Here is a 20373-nt window from a genome sequence, read left to right as displayed (position 1 = left end):
ATGCACCGGTGCTGGAAGTTTTTCCCTCAGTGGTATCCGTAGGGGACTGGCTCTGGTGCCCTCTAGAGTGGCGCATGTATGCACCGCTATAAGGGGTGCCACCAGCTCCCCCCTCCCTCAGTTCCTTCTTGTCGGAACTCCAACAGAGGAAGGAGGGAGGGTCATGGAATGGACATGAGCAACACATCTCGAAGAACAACAGTTACGAAAGGTAACCATCTTTTCTTCTTTGAGTGCTTGCTCATGTCCATTCTGTTGTAGGTGACTCCCAAGCAGTACTACCAGAGATGGGTAGGGGTTCATGGATAGGGTGACCAGATGTCCCGATTTTATAGGGACAGTCCCGATTTTTTGGGTCTTTTTCTTATGTAGGCTCCTATTACCCCCCACTCCTGTCCTGATTTTTCACATTTGCTGTCTGGTCACCCTATTCATGGATGAGTCAATTGCAGCACAGCTCTGCCAAATCCAGTGTAATCTCTGGCTTGCTGGGTGATGGCGTAATGCATTGTGAACGTGTGTACCGAAGACCACGTTGTCTACCTGCAGTTGTCCTGGATAGGGAAATGTGCTAGGAAGGCATCTGAAGATGCCTGAGCCCTAGTTGAGTGAGCCTTCACTATCGGTAGAGGCACAGCCTGCACCAACTTGTAACAAGTACGGATGCAGATGGTGATCTAATTCAAAATCACTGGAAGGCCCTTCATCCTGTCAGCTATTGTGATAATGAGCTGGGTCTATCTGCAGAAGGGCTTGGTGCATTCCAGGCAGAACGCCAGGGCGCATCTGACATTTAGTGTGCAGCTGCCTCTCCTCATTGGTTGTGTGAGGCTTTGGACAGACCATCGGGAGAAAGATATCCTGGTTGACATGGAACTGCAACACCACCTTTGGCAGGAAGGCTGGATGGGGCTGCAGTTGGACCTTGCCCTTGTAGAATACCATATACAGAGGCTCCAAAGTGAGGGCTTTAATTTTGGGGAGACATCTTGACGAGGTAATAGTTACAAGGAATGCAACTTCCACGACATGTGGGAAAGGAAACAAGAAGCCATAGGCTCAAAGGGTGGGCCAGTGAGGCTGGAGAGGACCAAGTTGAGGTCCGATTGGGGGACTGGGTCTCGGACCAGCAGAAAGTGCCTTTCAAGGCCTTTCAGGAACCTAATCATCATGTCATGCAAGAATACTGATCTACCCTGGATGCAAGGGTGGAAGGCTGATATAGCTGCCAGGTGAACCTTGATCAAAGAGAAGGCAAGGCCCTGGTGCTTTAAAAGTGAAGCAGATAATCCAGAATGGACAGCAGAGATGACTGAGTTGGGGAGATACTCGGCTCTGTTGCCCAGCATGAGAAACGCTTCCACTTTGCCAGGTAAGTTGCTCTGGTGGAGGGCTTCCTGCTCTCTAAGAGAACCTGCTGTTCCTGACTAGAGAAAGCTTCTTCCTCTGGATTCAGCCACGCAGCATCCAAGCTGTGAGGTGGAGTGAGGTGAGGTTTGGGTGCAGCAACCAATCATGATTCTGTGAGAGCAGGTCCAGGCGGCTGGGAAGTGCCCATGGGGTGCTACAGCCAGGTCCATGAGCATACCGCACAAATGCTGGCGAGGCCATGCTGGGGCAATCATAATGACCTGTGCCTTGTCCCCCTGTATCTTTAGGAGGACTTTGCCGATGAGCGGGATCAGTGGAAAGGCGTACATCAGGTCTCCTGACCAAGACATCGGAGAGTGAGCCTCTGCCGGGGCCTTGCAGGGAGCAGAACTGATGACACTTTCTGTTCTGCCTGGTGGCGAACAGGTCCACTTGGGGAGCTTCCCAGTTCTGGAAGAGCATCCTGACAACCTCCAAGTGGAGGGACCAGTCGTGGTGAGAGAAGAAGGACCTGATGAGGCGATCCATTAGCATGTTCCAGATGCTGGGGAGGTGTGAGCCTTCTAGGTGGATTGCATGTTGGATGCAGAAGTCTCACAGGTGAAGGGCTTCCTGGCAGAGCCGCCGAAAGAGCTCCCCTTACCTGTTGACATAGGACATGGAGGCCGTGTTCTCTGTCAACACCTGCACTACCCGACTGGAAAGGTGGGGAAGGACTAGCCTGCAAGCTGGATGGACAGCTCTGAGCTCCCTGATGTTTATGTGAAGCATGAGCTCCTCTCTTGACCAAAGGCCCTGCGTTCGCAGTGTACCGAGATGTGCTCCATATCAGAGGTCACAAGCATCAGATATCAGTGAGACCATGGGTCGTGGGTTCGCAAATGGCACACCTTCCAACACCAGCGCTGGGTCAGACCACCACTGCAGGAAAGTAAGTACCCATGGCAGGATCGTGAGGCACTTGTCCACGTAATGCCTGGCCGGGGAATAGACTGATGCCAGCCACATCTGGAGGGGGCGCAGTCTGAGTCTCGCGTGCCGAACCACGTATATGCATGCGGTCACGTGCCCCAATAATTTGAGGTACACCCTGGCGCTAGTGAGTGGGTGAGCCATGACTTTGGCAATCAGATCTGACATTGCCCTGAACCTGGCCTCTGGCAGGAAGGCTCTGGCTCGCGTAGAGTTGAGGACCGCTCCAATAAACTCTATTCTTTGAACCGGAACCAATGTTGATTTTTGTTGGTTTATCAACAGACCTAGAGCTTGACAAGTGGCTTGCAATGTCTAGATGCTGCACTGGATCTGGACCTTGGAACGTCCCTTGATAAGCCAGTCATTGAGGTATGGATAAATCTGGATACCCCGACATCTGAGGTAGGCCGCCGCCGACATGCACTTCATAAACACCCGTGGCGCTGTTGCTAAGCCAAAGGGGAACACTGCAAATTGGTAGTGGGTGGTCCCAACTACGAAATGTAGTGTCCGTGAAAGAACGATCTGTGAAAGTAAGCGTCTTTCAGGTTGAGGGCAGTGTACCAGTTTCCCAGAGCCAGGGAAGGAATGATGGAGGCCAGAGAGACCATGCAGAACTTCAACTTCTTGAGATGCTTGTTCAGGCTCTGCAGGTAGAGGATGGGATGTAGCCCCTCTTGGCCTTTGGGATAAAAAAATAACAGGAGTAAAATCCTTTCCCCCTTAAGTGCAGAGGGACTTCCTCCACAGCTCCCATTCGCAGAAGGCCTTCACCTCCTGAGCGAGCAGATACTCAAGAGGCAGGTCCCTGAAGAGGGACAGGGAGGTGGGGTGGGAGGGAGAGCAGGGTAGAAATAAACTGGAGGGTGTACCCCCCGCTACTGTGTTGAGGACCCACTGGTCCAATGTTATAGAAGCCCAGGCCATGAGGAAGGGAGACAGATGGTTGGAAAAAAGCAGGGGTGCTGGCTGGATCCAGTACACAAGTTGGAAGGTCGCCCTTGAGCGCACCCTCAAAATGCCTGCTCATTACCCCGTTGGTTGTGGGTAGAGCTCGAGGGAACTGAGGGTGCCGGCTGTTGGCCAAGCTGGCACTTGTAGCTACTAGCCTTTCTGTGGAAGGGCTCTGTTCGGGATTGGTCCCCAAACCTGTGGGAGTGCTGCAGTTTGAACCACTTTCTCGCACGAGCCAGCATGTAAAGGCCCAGCAAGCGCAAGGTAGTCCTAGAGTCTTTTAGGCCATGTAATTTGCTGTCTGTTCCGCAAACAGCGCCAACCCATCAAAAGGGAGGTCCTGGATGGACTGCTGAACCTCCACCAACAGGCCCAATGACTGCAGCCAGCACGCATGCCTCAGGGAAATGGACAAAGCCATGGTCCGGGCCGTGGTGTCCGCAGCATCTGAGGCCGCTTGGAGGGCTACCCTGGCCACAGCTCTGCCCTCATCCAGGATAGCCAGGAACTCCTTCCTGGGCTCCTCTGGCAGCGAGTCTGCAAACTTGATCATGGACTACCAAATGCTAAAGTCGTAGTGACCATGTAGGGTCTGATGGTTGGCCACTCTTAACTGGAGGCTGGCCGTCAAATAAATATTTCTGCCAAAGAAATCGAGCCTCTTTGCCTCTTATTCTTAGGAGTTGATCCCGGTTTGCCACAAGGCTTTTGTCAGCTTTACCACTCCTTTGTGGATGGGTAATGCCACCCTAGAAGGGGTGCTGCACTCAAAACATCAAACAGGGAGTCGGAGGGTTCCGCCAACTCCTCGGCCTCTAACCCCAGGTTCAAAGCCACCCTCTTAAGAAGCTCCTGGTGGGCTTCTATATTATCCTGGGAGACAGTGTGTGAAGGTCCTGCTATTGTCTCATCAGGTGAAGAGGATGAGGAGGCAGGTAAGGGTGGATCTGCCACCTCCATGGCCTCTGCCAGGGGAGCCCCAGCGGGGGCTAGCTGACTCTGGGGACCTTGGTCTGACTCTGCTTCCGAGTCCAGAGGTGGCTGGGAGACTGTTGCTGACCATTTCTCAGATGCCCTTGAGATTGATTGGTACCCCTGTGATGGCTGGGGAAACCCCTAGGCGTTCCATAGCTGCCAGGGAGTTGGCCACTGACCTTGGGGCCATGCGGGCACTGGTAGTCCTGATGAGAATTTCGATGCCCCCAGTGGGTGGCCCTGGCCTGCTGGTAAATCATTCTCCTCACTCTCTGAGCCAGAGGAGGAAGAGACAAATTTGGGGGATCAGGACGGTGCCAATGCTGCCTGCCCACCCCGATCCCGTCGGCCCTCTCCATGGGTCTCCACCAGTGACCTGTACCAGGAAGACTGCGCCCAGTGCCGCGCCTCCGGTGACTGGCGGTGTATTTGGCGGATCAGCAACCATACCCTGGCTATCGACGCCTCATGCTTTGAGAGCAGTGCCGTTCCATGGATCGGGAGCGAGAGGATCGACATCCCGGCTCACAGGATTGATGCCTTGCCTGCAGGGATCCATACTGGTAAATCGGAGACTGGTGACTGGACTCTGGGGACCAGCATCTGGACTCTCTGGAGTGGTGCCGCAAGCTTGGAGATCAACCACGCTGCTCCAGGGACTGGTGTTGGGACTCCGGGGACTGGCAACACGCCTCCATGGGTCTGTGCCAGACAGACGGTGAACGACATCAGGATCCCGGGGAATGCTGTCTAGAGTCCGGGGAATGATGTGGGGAACTCTGACAGGTAAGCTGGTGGCGCTGTTCTGGTGGGGCACTCCCTGCGACGGGGAGCAGTGCCACACCAATGGGGACTGCTGGAAAGGTCTCAGAGCAGGTTTATCCCTCGAACGGGGCACCTAGCTGATCGTCATGGGCAGCACTGGAAGGGGCAATATGTCCTTAGAGGCCTGTAAGGCCTCCGGCATGGACAGCACTGCCAGGTGCCAACTGCCTCTGCTGCTTTGTGGGGTGGCGGGCAGGTCATGAAGGGAGCTCAACAAGTGCTGAAGCCTGGCCACTGTCCAGAGGGGGGCTGCCCCATGCGGGTCTTTGCTCTCCTCCGGCTCGCTCCTTCTCTTTATGGGATGTAGGAGAACGCCCTCTCCCGGGCTTTCTCTGCTTTTTAGCTGGTACAGGGGATGGGGATCCACGCCGGTCAGAGGCCGGTGGCGGCGGCACACTCCACAGCGAAGCTGCGGTACTTGGAGCACTGTCCAATCTGGCCAGCTCTGAGGCCGGTGCGAGGACCAACTCCATAAGGAGCGCTCTTAGTTGAATGTCCTGCTCCTTTTTGGTTCAGGGCTTGAAACTCTTACAAGTGCGACACTTGTTGCTCATGTGGGTCACTTAAGACAGCTTTGATGGGGATCACTGACAGGCATAGGTTTTTTGCAGCGGTCGCAAGGCTTAAAGCCCTGGGACTTGGGCATGCCCTGTCCCTAGGCTAAGTCCTGCAGGGGACTAACTATTTCTAACTTATACACTAAGGGAAGTAATACACTACTCAAACTTTCTAACAACTATATACAAGAAAATTCACAACTAGGCACAGTTGAGAAGGAAAGCTTGCTGAGGCAAGGAGATGTTCCAGCACAGTCACTGGTGGTAAGAAGGAACTGAGGGATGGGGAACCGGCGGCGCCCCTTATAACGGTACTATGCACGCCTTTCCAGAAAGCGCCAGAGCTGGTCCCCTATGGATACCACTGGAGGAAAAACTTCTGGCACTGGTGCATGTGACAAGCACACACACCTACAATGGAATGGACATGAGCAAGTACTCAAAGAAGAATAAATAGGTAACCTGTAGAAGATCATTTAGATATTTTTCAAGTTGGGATAAGATGTTATGGACAACAAGAGACATTTTAAAGGGGCCTGGGTTTTCAGAACTTGATGAGCATTCACTTGCTGACAACAAAACAAACAAAAACAGGTCCCTTTAAGGTGTCTCAGATTGGGCACCCAAAAATTGAAGCAGCCCAAATCACTGGTCACTTTTGAAAATATTGGACCTCACTTACTGCACAGATAAAGTATACTTGGTGCCCATGAAAGTGACCAAATAGTGTAAACAGATCAAGAGGTTGTGCTTCTGAAAATGGCAGAGAGTAGCAAAGTTCAAAATAATTAACTATATACTATGTTAATAACTCATAAGAAAGGAACATAAGAACATAAGAAAGGCCGTACCGCGTCAGACCAAAGGTCCATCTAGCCCAGTATCCTGTCTACCGACAGTGGACAATGCCAGGTGCCCCAGAGGGAGTGAACCTAACAGGCAATGATCAAGTGATCTCTCTCCTGCCATCCATCTCCACCCTCTGACAGACAGAGGCTAGGGACACCATTCCTTACCTGTCCTGGTTAATAGCCATTAGCCATGATGGACTTAACCACCATGAATTTATCCAGTTATTTATTTTAACTCTTTAAAATATACTTTTTAAAATAGAGGCATTTCTATTTTGGGCTAATAAAAGCAGTCTTCAATTTCACTACTGCTTTCTAAAGTAAGAATTACTAGGTCTACATCTCATCAGATATAGATCTTGTAATCTTCCCGCTTAGAGATTCTAATATAACTATGCTTCTAGTCGACCTACTAAACAAATATAATCATGTGGATAAACTACACAAGGTTACATCATTTCTCCTAATGTATTTATTGGAGGACACCTTGCCACCTTAACAGCTTGCAAACAGAGAGAAACAATTTTGTAACCTCTTCTGTTCCTCTGTTGTATCATCATCCATTTTGGCAAATTAGATGTTTTACTTCAGTTTGTGCAAGATGTACAAGATGAAATTAGTTTCAAATGCCATTTCACTCACTTTACACTTTCCTTTATGTCATCACCTCTATGTAATTTTGTATTACATAAAGCTAACATATTAATCAGGTAGCCACAGGACAGTGGAATCCTATTTGGAAATTGGTTTTAAAATTATTAAATATAAAATCCGTCTGTCATCTGGAACCTAAAAGGTATTAACACAGCATGGAAGCAACATCTTTTGCACTGTATTATATTAGAAGGCATTAGAAGAATTACAAGATTGCTCACCTGCGACCACATTCTGAATATTTACCAATATTTTTTAATATTAAGGCAGCTGTTAATCGGATGTGTTTAGTTATTGGTCCCTCTTTTTCATCCTAAAAATAAAGAAAATCATATTAAAAACAAATCAGTCAACCATTAATTTCAAATACACAATCTAAATGCTCCTTACTGTGAAATCTCTGAAGACAAGGTTTCTTGATCCCCTTCTTAGTGCCATGAGGGCAGCACTAGGATGATTCACAATAGCCTTCTGTGCTCTAGGAGTAGAGGTGCTACCCCCTGCAGTTGGCTGCCTACATTGATAAAGAAAAGATATAGGTATAAAGCATTATGTGCTGCTTTCTAGCACATTTATATTTATCAAGACAGTTACTCTTGCTAGGTTTTTATTTTTAACCTCTTTGGAGTTCACAGGTAAAGGAGTTCTCAGTGCTCAACACTCATGTCATCTGCCTTTTGGCTCAACAGGGGAAACCCATGGCTCACAAGTGCCACAGGATTAGTTAGGTGAAGGTGAGAAAATACACCTTTCTCAGAGAACCACTGTATTTCACAGATGACATTTGTAAAGGAAAAGTAGCTTTCTAACTAATCAACACTAGTACACTTCAGAACAGGCTAGCTTTCTGATGACTGTTTGAAGGTATGCGTTATCAGCCAAGATTTAAAATGAATGGGGATGGCGGCTACCCAAATGCCATTTAAAACAGTAAACCCTGTGTCCAGCACAGCTCAGTTATCCCTTCTAGTCCACCTCTCCACAGGTGAAGGATCCGTCGAGAAGACACAAGAACAGTTTACTGACTAGCATGGAGTCATTGGGGATATTTTTGAAAGGGGAAGGTGGGAATGGATGTGAGGAGCTTGGGGGTACAGAGCTGAAAGTCTCCCTATTTTTCCACTGCAAAGCTCAGACTTCTCCCGCTCCCATCCCACTGTTCCCTGCACTGCTACATCATCGCAGCATCTCTCCTCACTGCTCTGACCACCTCATGTTCCTCATCACTGCTCAGTCATGCTTACTGCACTGCTTTAACCACCTACTCCTTGCCCCCTGCTGCTCTGAGCCCCCCATGTGCACACCAGCTCCACACTCCTCCTTGTCATTCCATGTCTCTGGAAAGCTTGGAAGAGCCCTGGGTGGTGGTGGTGGGGGCTATGAGGAGCACATGTGCCAGCTGGAGGCAGGAAGGGGCATGACAGTGGATATGTCGAGTCCGTCCTTCCCCAAATCTGGGGCTAGTCAGTGTATGGGGAAGGATCTCTACACATCCCTCTGCAGCACAAGAGGGTCAGAGAGGTATGAAGTGGCCCATTCATGTCAATGAGATATTTTCAGCTGAATAAGAACACCCATAGAGATGCAGACAGCCTGAAATAATAGGTCTGAGAGGTGTGAATTGCTCCATTCAACTCAGTAGGTGTTTCCACTCTCAGAGCTTCTGGGTCTGTGAAATGCATGCTCTGAGAATGCCTGTTTTCAGCTCCTAACTATGATCTCAGTGCTCTGCATTGTGCCATGCACCAAACATGCCCTTTCTCAGTTCCTCATTCCACTCTCTGCACTATATGCCTGTGCCATGCATTGAACATGCTCATTCCCAGCTCCCCATCTGGTCTCAGCACTGTAGGGGAATGTTTTAAGCAGGGAGACAAGAAAGAGAGTATGGAGGTGGAGAGGTCTGTGGGAGCACTACTAAAGCCCTTCACATCCTCACTGCACAGCTCAGACCCCTCCTTTCCTCCTTACACCCTCCTGCACTGCTCTGACCACCTATTTTCCTTTAGAAACATCAGCATTAAAGGAAGGGTAGACCTGGGGAAGGTGGAGATTTCTAGGTTCCTGCCCCGGTTGGGGAGCAGAGGAGGAAAGGGGTGGCCAGGAGCCCCCTCTCTTGGCCTTAGGAAGAATTGTGTGGGGGTGCTTATAGGGGACCAGAAAGGGCACAGATGGCTTCACTTCCCACCAAGACAATACTGGAGGGGAAGGTGCCCTACTTTCCCTCCTTACAGTTCTGCTCAGTGAGCACTTCCGAGCTTCCAGACAGCAGAGGTCTCTTCGAAGGCAATGAGTTTTCAAAAAACGATGTTTAAACAATTCCTTGCAATAATGTGGGCCATTATCTTGGGGCATGCTGGCTCCTTTGTAGCTGTGCCAGAGCACAACTATAAGGCAAAAGGGGCAGAGGCCCTAACGCTGCACTCTCCCAACCTCCACATCTCCTGCACAGCTCCAACACATACACACTCACATTCCTCCTCACTGCTTTGACCCCCCAATATTCCCTTGCTTTGGCCCCCCCAAAATTATAAGAATCTGGAAATGTTTGAGCAGCTCATATTAGGGGGGCTGTGTATCAGGATCCCCTGAACTAAATGACATGGGTTTCCTTTGATCACACTCAGTTTCATGGTTCATTACATATTCATTACCCTAACTTCTTCCTACAGTAGTTGATCTTTCCTCTGTTTAATTAATACTATTTTCTTTGACAACAGTCTGATGTAAACGCAGAAACTGTCTGTAAATTTGAGCTTTTTTCAATTATTGCTCTAACTCAGCAATTCTGGTCTCAGAGAAAAACTTCCAGAACAAGCCCCTACAGAATGCAGGCAGAGAGTAAGGAATATGCACAACAGACATTCTCTGACAGTTGCAAGGATAGGGCTTGAACTCGGTGCCTGGGTACTATATAGATTCCATGACCAAAATACATCTTTGAGCCACCAAATTACTGTGACAACAGACTGCCTGGAAACCCTTTGACTGTTAACAAAGCTATAATTTTGCTACACATGTGCACCTCATTATCTTTGACTTGAGCAACTGACACATTCAACTACAATCCTGAAGGTCATAGGTTTGATTCTTGATCAATCTCGTACTGAAAAGCCACCTCCAACTTACCCAGCGACAAAATGGGTACTTGATCCATAAGGGTAGAGCAGTTAAATATGGTTGGACATGATGCTGGCACCTTCACTCTCTAGTCGTCGTGTATCGCTGTCTACGAAACTGACATGACTTAACCACACGAAGAGCCAACTCGAACAGCCACTGGCTCAGGGGAACTTTGACTTTTACCTGACATACCAAATTGGAGTTCCTAACTGAACCTGAAATGCTCCAAAAGGGCATTGAGTGCAGTAACTATGATAAATCTGGAGCAGTTTGGAGAGGGTCAGATGATTTTGTAAAATGCTGGGTTTTTAGGGGGCTTTATGTTGACAACTTTTTGCTCAAAAGATCCCATATGGGCAAAGCAACAGAGGGTCCTGTGGCACTTTTACGACTAACAGAAGTATTGGAGCATAAGCTTTCGTGGGTGAATGCCCACTTCATCAGACGCAAGTAATGGAAATGTCCAGAGGCAGGTATAAATCAGTATGGAGATAACGAGGTTAGTTCAATCAGTTATTCCACAAGGCATAGCAAATTTTGAGATAATCCATGTCAGTATGTGGATTTTCGAGCATTTAGAATTGTAGTCTTTTAAACAGTAAGTAACTCTCAACCTTAACTACATCAGAGCTGCTGATCCACTATAATCAAAAAGATAATGTTGGTTGGCTGCGAGAGAACTTGGAGAGTATAGTGAGGATAGCGTTTGTCTCCATTACTGAAGATGGGCGCTTACCTTTAATCAATGACTCTTAACGTTTAGGGGCACAGGACCCTCAATTGCTCTTGGAACATCAATGTGGCTTTTTCACCTATGTTTTACATGACCAATATGACTTTTTCTCTCAGATGTCACAATCACTCATTTCTCTTGCCTATTTTATATTTATATTTTATGCATCACTGCATATTGGATTACTGTATTTTGCTCCATCTAGAACAACACCTGATAAATCAAATTATAAATATACAACCTTCTTCCAGTGATTTCTGACTCTATTTTCTCTATCAGTAACGAGGATCATGTCTCTTACTTATTGGAAGGTTTCTGATTTCCTGCTTGTCCGTGTTCATCTTGTTTTAATCCTGCAAGTAGAGCATCTCTGGAGCAGTGCTTATCCTGTTTAGGAAAAGGAAAAAAATGTCCCTGAAGACTTTTCAATGAAATTCCACATTTTACTTTACAAAAGAATAGTGAGAAAATATGTACCTGTAAGTGGGTAATGAAGGAAAACCTCTGCCGCTGGAAAGGTTCACAACCCTCCCATAAGCACTGCCCTGGATAGACGTCTTTTCCTCCATGTTCAGTTGCTGCATGATAAAAAACTTGTGATGGTGTTTGAAACCACCTAAAAAGTATAAAATTAAAAAATGCTGTAATTGCTTTTGCTTGGTTAATGTTAAAGTAGCAATACCACCTTTGATCCAATACTGGCTAACACTTTTGCTCTTATGAACAGACATATGCATTACATACTGAAAATGTATGTAATTTCCATATGTAACTATGACAATTTCCAAGAGTGTGTGTACATGTCCATTATCCCTAAACACCAATAAAGAGCAATTTGATTTGGCTGAATCCAATTATTTAAAATTTTAAGCATTATTTTTCCTTTTGATGCGTTGATCCCAATGGCTTTAACGTGGACTACTTGTTTAAACTCTCTGTACATCCAAACAGATTACTGTACTAAGCTGTCAAGCACCTTGTATTACAGATGTGGTTGTCTTTCATATATTCTCCTTCCTGGATTCTTTCTGACCAGCCAGCACTTGTACTGAGAACATTTAAAATGTGACTAGCAAGCAGAAATATGAAATCATTGATCCCGCAGTCTTCTATGTAATATAACGATATCTGTTAACAATGTTAGAACAATAGGTCAGGGTAAAAACTGTTTTTCAGTAACTCTCCTGTTACAACTTGTTTGTCTGAAACTTGGTTTAGAAGTTTTCAGCATACAAACAATTTTATTTGTTTTGTTAAAACAGCTATAAAAATCTTTTAGGTATTTTAAATTATAGGTTTGAAAGTAGATATTGTCCTGCATGTACATTAAATAATAAATAGTAAACAACTGCCATTCACATTATATTAACTCTTTGTTTATAAGCTTTTCAATAGTTCAGTATGCATATCTGCAATCTTGTCAAGCTGACTTATTGCAGTCAATTACAATATTTAAAAGCTTTGCCTGCTGATTCAAATTAGACTGTGCTCAAATAATGGGACACCATCTGGGTTTATCATGCAGACTTATTTAAAAATGGATTGCTGTGAATATTTACCATCAATGAAGATTAACATTGGTTTTACAATTAACTAAAATATACACATATGCCCCCAAATTAAGTAGTTGTTTAACTTAGGCATGTGAGTAGTGCCAGAGTATAAACTGATTAAATAGTAAAGATTCTCGTTGAAGATATGAAGTTATAAGGACTGGGCCTTTTTTAGGATAGAAAGAATCTTTGAGGCTTATTAGTTCTCATTCAGTTCCATGATATTTTTTTCCTTAGTCCGATTTTTTAATTTTAGAGTACCGTATATACTCGTTCATAAGCCGAATATTTTTGGTAAAAAAGTGACGTATCAAAGAGCAGGGGTCAGCTTATAAACGGGTCTACATCAAAATTTGATGATTTTAAACTCTATGGCAGGGTCGGCAACCTATGGCACGCATGCCAAAGGCGGCACTCAAGCTGATTTACTGTGGCACGCTGCTGCCAGCCTGGGGTCCCGGCCACCGGCCCAGCTCAGCCCACCGCCGGCCTGGACGGATAGAACCCCGGGTCGGCAGCAGGCTGAGTGGGGCCGGCGGATAGAACCCCAGACCGGCAGCGGGTTGAGTGGCTCAGCTCGCCGCCGGCCCCGTCAGCCCGCTGCCAGCCTAGATTGATGGAACCTCGGGCCGGCAGTGGGCTGAGCGGGGCCAGCGGCCGGGACCCTGGCTAGCAGGAGCTGGTGGCCGGAACCCCAGACCAGCCCGCTGCCAGCCTGGGGTCCCAGCTGCCGGTCTGCTCAGCCTGTTGCCAGTCTGGGGTTCCATCCGCCAGCCTCTGTAAATGTAAAATGTATTATTGGCACATGAAACCTTAAATTACTGCGAATAAATGAAGACTTGGCACACCATTTCTGAAAAATTGCCGAGCCCTGCTCTATGGAATCATTGAATTGAATATCTAATACATTGTCGTTTTGTTTACCTGGAGCGTCTGCAGGCACGGAGCCCCTCAGCTCCCTGTGGCCGCGGTTCGCCGTTCCCAGCCAATGGGAGCTGCTGGAAGTGGCGCGCTTCCCATTGGCTGGGAACGGCGAACCCAGCCACAAGGAGCTGAGGGGCTCCATGCCTGAAGATGCTCCAAGTAAACAAAACGTCCCAACCCGCCAGCGGCTTATCCTGATGGGCCAAGAGCCAAAGTTTTCCAACCCCTGAAATATAGGGTCAGCTTATGAAAGGGTCATACAGTTTTTGCTATTTTTACCTATCCATTTTGGTGGGTTGGCTTATAAACAAATGGGCTAATGAACGAGTATATATGAATAAGTTTATACATAAACAAAATGAAATTATAAAAAAAATATTCAAATAGTATTACTGGTCTGAACACAAAAGGGAGGAAATTTGGTGGTATGATAGAAACTACTATTCTTAATATCTTTGTATAATAGGGATCTCAAAACAGCCTTGGAACATAACTGTTACATATACTTTAACTCAATCATTTTATAAGAGGGAAAATATTAAAACTTGGGCAATGCAACTGATTTGAGATACCACTACTTACCACAAGGGGGCATTTTAATGTTATCTGCAGGAATTTACACCTGACTCAGAAAAAACAAGCTATAAAAACAATCCACATAGTATAAAAAGAGAGACTGATTTATTTCAGTTTTGGAGTAAGTAAGCTTTCCATTAAAATAATGTTAGACAAGCTTACCAGAAGGGTTCACAAAGAGCAAGTACCACATAGGGATTGTGTTCCTCTTTAACAAAAAAAAAAAAAAAATATATATATATATATATATATATATATTGATCATGATGATGATAGGGTGACCAGATAGCAAGTGTGAAATATCGGGACAAGGGGCAGTGGGGTTATAGGAGCCCATATAAAAAAAAAACCCAAATATCGGGACTGTCCCTATAAAATAGGGACATCTGGTCACCCTAGATGATGATGAATTGTATTGTGGTAGTACCTAAAAGGCTCAACTCAGGGACTGGTGGGCTCATTGTTATATGTGTGAACAGCATCTACTACATAGAAATTTTTCCTGCCTCTAATAATGTAATCCAATATAGCCATAGCTGAAGACTACGTACTGAGCACTGAAACATGTCTTAACTGACAATTAAAGGGACCAACAAAAATGTGTTGCAAAGTAGAGATGGGCCTTTAAAGAAAGAACAAAGAGACACTTTGGGGATACTTTAAAGTGGTTGTTTAAGACAGGGGATGCCTGTTGTGTGGGTTTCATTGACGTTCAGTTTTTTCTTCTTAGGCAAGATTAAACTGTTAATTAAACATTAATTTTAACTGCTTTTCTAAAATCCAATAGAAAGCAAGAATTTTTTTTAACTGTAGGCATATTGTATTAACATATACAATATGGCAAAGTAAATGTTGCTATTTGCAGTGCTGTAATTAAAGGGTATCCCACTACTTGCACTATAATGTCTAGTATGGTATAGTCTGTTTCATAACATACTTGTAAATGTTCTCCCAGATGAAAACACAGGCATGGCATATATCGAAGCAGTGGTGCTGGAACAATTTGTATAGTGGGGGTGCTGTCAGCCACTGAACCAAACTGTAAACCCTGCATATAATGGAAACCACTTCAAGCTGGGGGTGTGCCAGCATCCCTAGTTCCAGCACCTATGCCTGCGAGTTACTTTTTAAGAAGGAATGAGAGGGGCAGGGGAAGAGATTTCATGTAATATGGGGTACCCATTTATAGGGAAAAACGGTTACCTACCTTCTGTAACAGTTGTTCTTCGAGATGTGTTGTTCACATCCATTACACATTGGGTGTGCGCGTGCCGCATGCACGGACGTCGGAAACTTTTTCCCTCAGCAGCTCCCGTCGGGCCGGCAGGGACCCCCCCCGCCAGAGCGGCGCCCCGCTCTAGCATATATATATCCCTGAGGGCCCGACCCTCCCTCGGTTCCTTTTTGCCGGTGACTCCGATAAAGGGGAAGGAGGGTGGGAAGTGTAATGGACGTGAACAACACATCTCGAAAAACAACAGTGACAGAAGGTAGGTAACCGTTTTTTCTTCTTCGAGTGATTGTTCACGTCCATTACACATTAGGTGACTCACAAGCTTACCATTGGAGGAGGGTAGGAGTCAAGGAACAATTGATTGAAGCACAGCCCTGCCGACCACCGCGTCCTCTCTGGTCTAGTGATGGATTGCGTAATGGGCTGTGAACGTATGTACCGACGACCAGGTGGCCGCTTTACAGATTTCCTGTGCCAAGAAAGCCGCCGAGGACGCCTGGGCCCTAGTCGAATGAGCCCTGATCGCCGGGGCTGGTACGTTGGTGAGCTCATAGCATGTGCGGATGCAAAGCACAATCCAGGCTGACAAGCGTTGAGCCGAGATAGGCTGGCCTTTCATTCTCTTCGCAATGGCAATGAACAGTTGTGTCGACTTGCGGAATGGCCTGGTCCATTCCAGATAGAAAGTCAAGGCTCTACACACATCGAGGGTATGCAGGCTGCGGTGGCTTGGGTCCATATGGGGCTTAGGGAAGAACATGGGTAAACAAACGTCCTGCCCCATATGAAATTGCGTGACCACCTTAGGAAGACATTTGGGGTGCGGCCTCAGTTGCACCTTATTCTTATAAAAAACTGTATATGGGGGATCCGAAGTGAGGGCTCTCAATTCCGATACCCTCCTAGCCGATGTGATGGCCACTAGAAACGCTACCTTCCATGAGAGGTGCATGAGGGAGCAAGAGGCTAGGGGTTCAAAGGGCGGTCTCATGTGTTTAGTTAGGACCAGGTTAAGGTTCCATGCAGGGACCGGCGGGCGCGAGTAGGGAAACACCCTCTCCAGCCCCTTGAGGAATCGAACTACTGTGGGGTTTGAGAATACCGAAACCCCCAACTCTCCCGGGTGGAACGTCAATATGGCGACCAGATGCACTTTAACTGAGGCGGGGGCGAGCCCTTGATGCTTGAGGTGCAGCAAGTAGTCCAGTATTGATGGGATGGAGGCCCGGAGAGGCTGTATGAGATTATGCTTGCACCAGAGGGAGAATCTCTTCCATTTGGCAAGGTAGGTCGCTCTTGTGGAGGGCTTCCTATTACCAAGAAGAATTTGCTGGACCTGGTGGGAGCACCTATGCTCCGTATCGGTTAGCCAGAGAGATACCATGCCATGAGATGTAGCGACGGTAGGTTCGGGTGGAGTAGGGAACCCCGGTCCTGTGTGACAAGGTCGCGATGGAGGGGTAGGGTAAAAGGGGCGGTCAATGACAGTTCCAGCAGGGTCGTGAACCAATGCTGGCGCGGCCACGCCGGTGCGATGCAGATGACTGTCGCCTTGTCCCTGCGGGTCTTGAGCAGGACCCTGTGGATGAGTGGGAATGGTGGGAAGGCATACCTCAGGCTCCCGCCCCACTGAATCGCAAAGGCATCTTCCAATGAGCCCGGGCTTTGGTTCTGGAATGAACAAAACTGAGGGCATTGGCTGTTGTCCTTGGTGGCGAAGAGATCCACCTGGGGAAACCCCCACATCTGGAAGATTGAATGCAGGACGTCCTTTCTCAGCATCCATTCGTGCATGTGGTACGACCTGCTCAGGCGGTCTGCTAACCCGTTTTGGACCCCTGGGAGATACGCTGCCAGTAGTTGGACTGAATGGGCTATACAGAAGTCCCATAGGAGGAGCGCCTCGTGACAGAGGGGAGAGGATCGGGACCCGCCCTGCTTGTTTATGTAGAACATGGCAGTAGTGTTGTCTGTCAGAACTGACACACTGTGGCCTTCTATGGTAGCATGAAAGGACTGGCAGGCGAGGCGAACTGCCCTTAGCTCCTTCAGATTGATGTGGAGCAACCTTTCTTCCCTGGACCCATAAGCCCTGGGTCCGTAGGTCCCCTAGGTGCGCCCCCCAGCCCAGGTCTGACGCATCTGTCACTAACGTCAGGGTGGGTTGTGGTGTGGCGAAAGGGACCCCTTCGCAAACTTGTTGCTGATCGAGCCACCAGCGGAGGGAGTTCGACACCCTAGTTTGTCACTACTAGGTCCAAAGGGTCTCTGTTGGGGCGATACGTTTGGGCTAGCCACAGCTGTAACGGTCTGAGTTTTAGGCGGGCATGTCTGACTACGTGTGTGCTAGCTGCCATGTGCCCCAGGAGTTGCATACAGCATCTGTCTGTGGTTGTGGGAAACTGTTGGATGGAGCTTACAACCTTTTGGATGGCCAGGAACCAGGAAACTGGAAGACTTGCCCGTGCCACCACCGAATCCAGGACTGCTCCTATGAAATCCAGTCTCTGAGTGGGGATCAATGAGGACTTGGGTACATTGACCAGTAGGCCGAGCTTGCGGAACACCCGTAACGCCAGTGCCACGTGGGAGTGGACCTCGTCCTCTGACCTGCCCACGAGGAGCCAGTCGTCTAAGTACGGGTATACCCGCATCTTCCTTTTTCGAAGAAAGGCTGCCACCATGGACATGCATTTCGTGAACACTTGCGGGGCCGTTGCTAGGCCGAAGGGTAAGATCGCAAATTGGAAATGGTGTTGGTTGATGGTGAAACGCAGGAACCGCCGGTGGGCAGGGCGGATGGTGATGTGAAAGTACACATCTTTCATATCGAGGGCAGCGTACCAATCCCCCGGATCCAGGGACGGGATAATAGCGCCAAGGGAGACCATACAAAAACATGCCTTGACCAAAAATTTGTTTAGTTTGCGGAGGTCCAAAATAGGACGGAGGCCCCCTTTTGCTTTGGGAATAAGGAAATATCTGGAGTAAAACCCTTTCCCTCTTAGGTCCGGAGGGACCTCTTCCATTGCTCCTACTTTGAGGAGGGCCTGCACCTCCTGCATAAGGAGTTGCTCGTGAGAGGGGTCCCTGAAGAGGGACGGGGATGGGAGGTGGGAGGGAGGGGGCAAGGAGAACTGAAGGGTGTATCCCGCCTCCACCATGCGAAGGACCCAGCAGTCCGATGTTATACTGGACCAAGCACGGTAGAAATGGCACAAGCAGTCCCTGAAACATAGGGGAGGATCCGGTATAAGGGTCAGTACGCTGTCCTCGCTCGCAGCTTCAAAACCCTTGCTTATTTCCCGGCTGCGGCTTTCCTTGGCCTTGGCTTTGGCCCTGGTTAGGCGTGTTGTTTCGTCTATGCCTGTTGTCCCTGCCCCTTCTGCGGTACGGTTCCTGTCTAGGACAAGGGTGGTACTGCCTCTGCGGTGGTTGGGGCTTAAAGGGTTTCCTCTGAGTCACTGGGGTGTGCATTCCCAACGACTTGAGGGTTGCTCTAGAGTCTTTGAGGCTATGTAATCTGGCATCCGTCTGGTCTGAGAACAAGCCTGACCCCTCGAACGGGAGGTCTTGCAAGTGTTTTGCACCTCTGGGGGAAGGCCGGAAGCCTGTAGCCATGCTGAGCGCCTCATCACCACTCCTGACGCGACTGTCCTGGCAGCTGCGTCCATGGAGTCAAGTGAGGCCTGCAGAGAGGTTTTGGCTACTGCCTTCCCTTTGTCCACTAAGGCAGCGAACTCGGGTTGTGAACCCTGGGGCAGGGAGTCCTTAAACTTGGAGACTGATGCCCAAGAATTGAAATTGTGTCTGTTCAGAATTGCTTGTTGGTTAGCGATCCTCAACTGGAGGCCCCCAGACGAGTAGACCTTCCTACCAAATAGGTCCTAGCGCTTTACCTCCTTGGCCTTGGGGGCCGGGGTTTGCTGGCCATCTGCTCTCGTTCGTTGACCGCCAAGACGACCAGCGAACAGGGTGTTGGGTGAGAAAAGAGGAAGTCAAACCCTTTGGAGGGGGCGAAGTACTTCCTCTCTACGCCTTTCGCAGTTGGTGCACTGGAGGCCGGTGTTTGCCATACTGTCTTATAGTTAGATTGTACTGTTTTTATGAGCGGGAATGTGATCCTGGAGGGGCCTTCCGGGCTTAGGATGTCAACCATGGGGTCCTCCTGTTCTACCGTCTCCTCCACCTGCAACCCCAGATTGAGGGCTACTCAGCGGAGCAGTTCCTGGTGCGCCCGATGGTCAATCGGGGGAGGGCCGGACACTGTCGTGCCCGCCACGGCTTCATCTGGTGAGGAGGAAGAGGTTAGGGCCTTCTGAGCATCGTCCTCTTCCTGCAACTCCTCACCAACTGGGCGCTCCTCTGGGGTCTGCCGTATCTGAGACGGTGCCGGGCTTGGTGCTGAGTCGGCTCTTTCTCGCTCGGGTGGTCTGGAGACCGTGGCCTCCTTGCGAGAGGAAGGGCGCCCCTGCGGGGAGCGGGACCGGTGCCCCGAGGGGCCAGATCTCGAGGTCCTGGACGAGGGGCCTTGCTGGTGGTAGACCCAAAGGGTCCAGAATGGCCATTGTCCTGGCTGGCCCCACTGTGGGTGCCAAGCAGCTTCGTGTTCCCTACTAGCTGGTGCCCTGTGGATAAATCTGCTGGACTGGCCCGAGTCTGCCTCTGAAACCACAGATGGTGACCTGGATGGCCACGGTGGTGCCGTGGGATGGTGCCGATCCGTGGTTGGAGAGTAGTACTTCCATGACCGGGAGTAGCGTCTTGCCGACCTGGACCGGTACCGATGACCTCGGGACCGGGAACGACTGCGAGTGGTTGGTCTTGGGGATTGCGTGGCTGACACGTCCTGGTGCCTACTCGAGTAGGGCTGCTGGGTTGGTGCCGGGCGCTTATTCGGGCCCGACGGCTGTGCGGCCCTCTTGCGCTGAGGATAGCTGGGAGTCCACCGAGGCGGAGCTCAACCGGGATCGGCACCATGAATGGTGCCGAGATGGTGACTGTGATGGGCGTACCGTTGCCGACTTGCCTCTGGATGGCAGTCTTAGCGGATTATCCTTGGCCTGGA

General features: G+C 48.8%; 1 protein-coding gene across 1 annotated transcript in view; it reads right to left on the bottom strand.

Annotated features, from left to right (window-relative positions):
- ARID2 (AT-rich interaction domain 2) overlaps positions 1–20373 on the bottom strand; it is a 160070-nt gene that overhangs the window by 3497 nt on the left and 136200 nt on the right. The window contains exons 17-20 of the mRNA XM_054024890.1: positions 11496–11634; positions 11320–11405; positions 7553–7676; positions 7384–7475 (exon numbers count right to left, since the gene is read on the bottom strand). Of these exons, the coding sequence (XP_053880865.1) occupies positions 7384–7475; positions 7553–7676; positions 11320–11405; positions 11496–11634 (441 nt within the window). The remainder of the gene's footprint in view (positions 1–7383; positions 7476–7552; positions 7677–11319; positions 11406–11495; positions 11635–20373) is intronic.

Source organism: Malaclemys terrapin, chromosome 1 (genome assembly GCF_027887155.1).
Source record: "Malaclemys terrapin pileata isolate rMalTer1 chromosome 1, rMalTer1.hap1, whole genome shotgun sequence".
Taxonomy (NCBI): Eukaryota; Metazoa; Chordata; order Testudines; family Emydidae; genus Malaclemys; species Malaclemys terrapin.
This window is presented reverse-complemented; position numbering and strand designations above follow the sequence as displayed.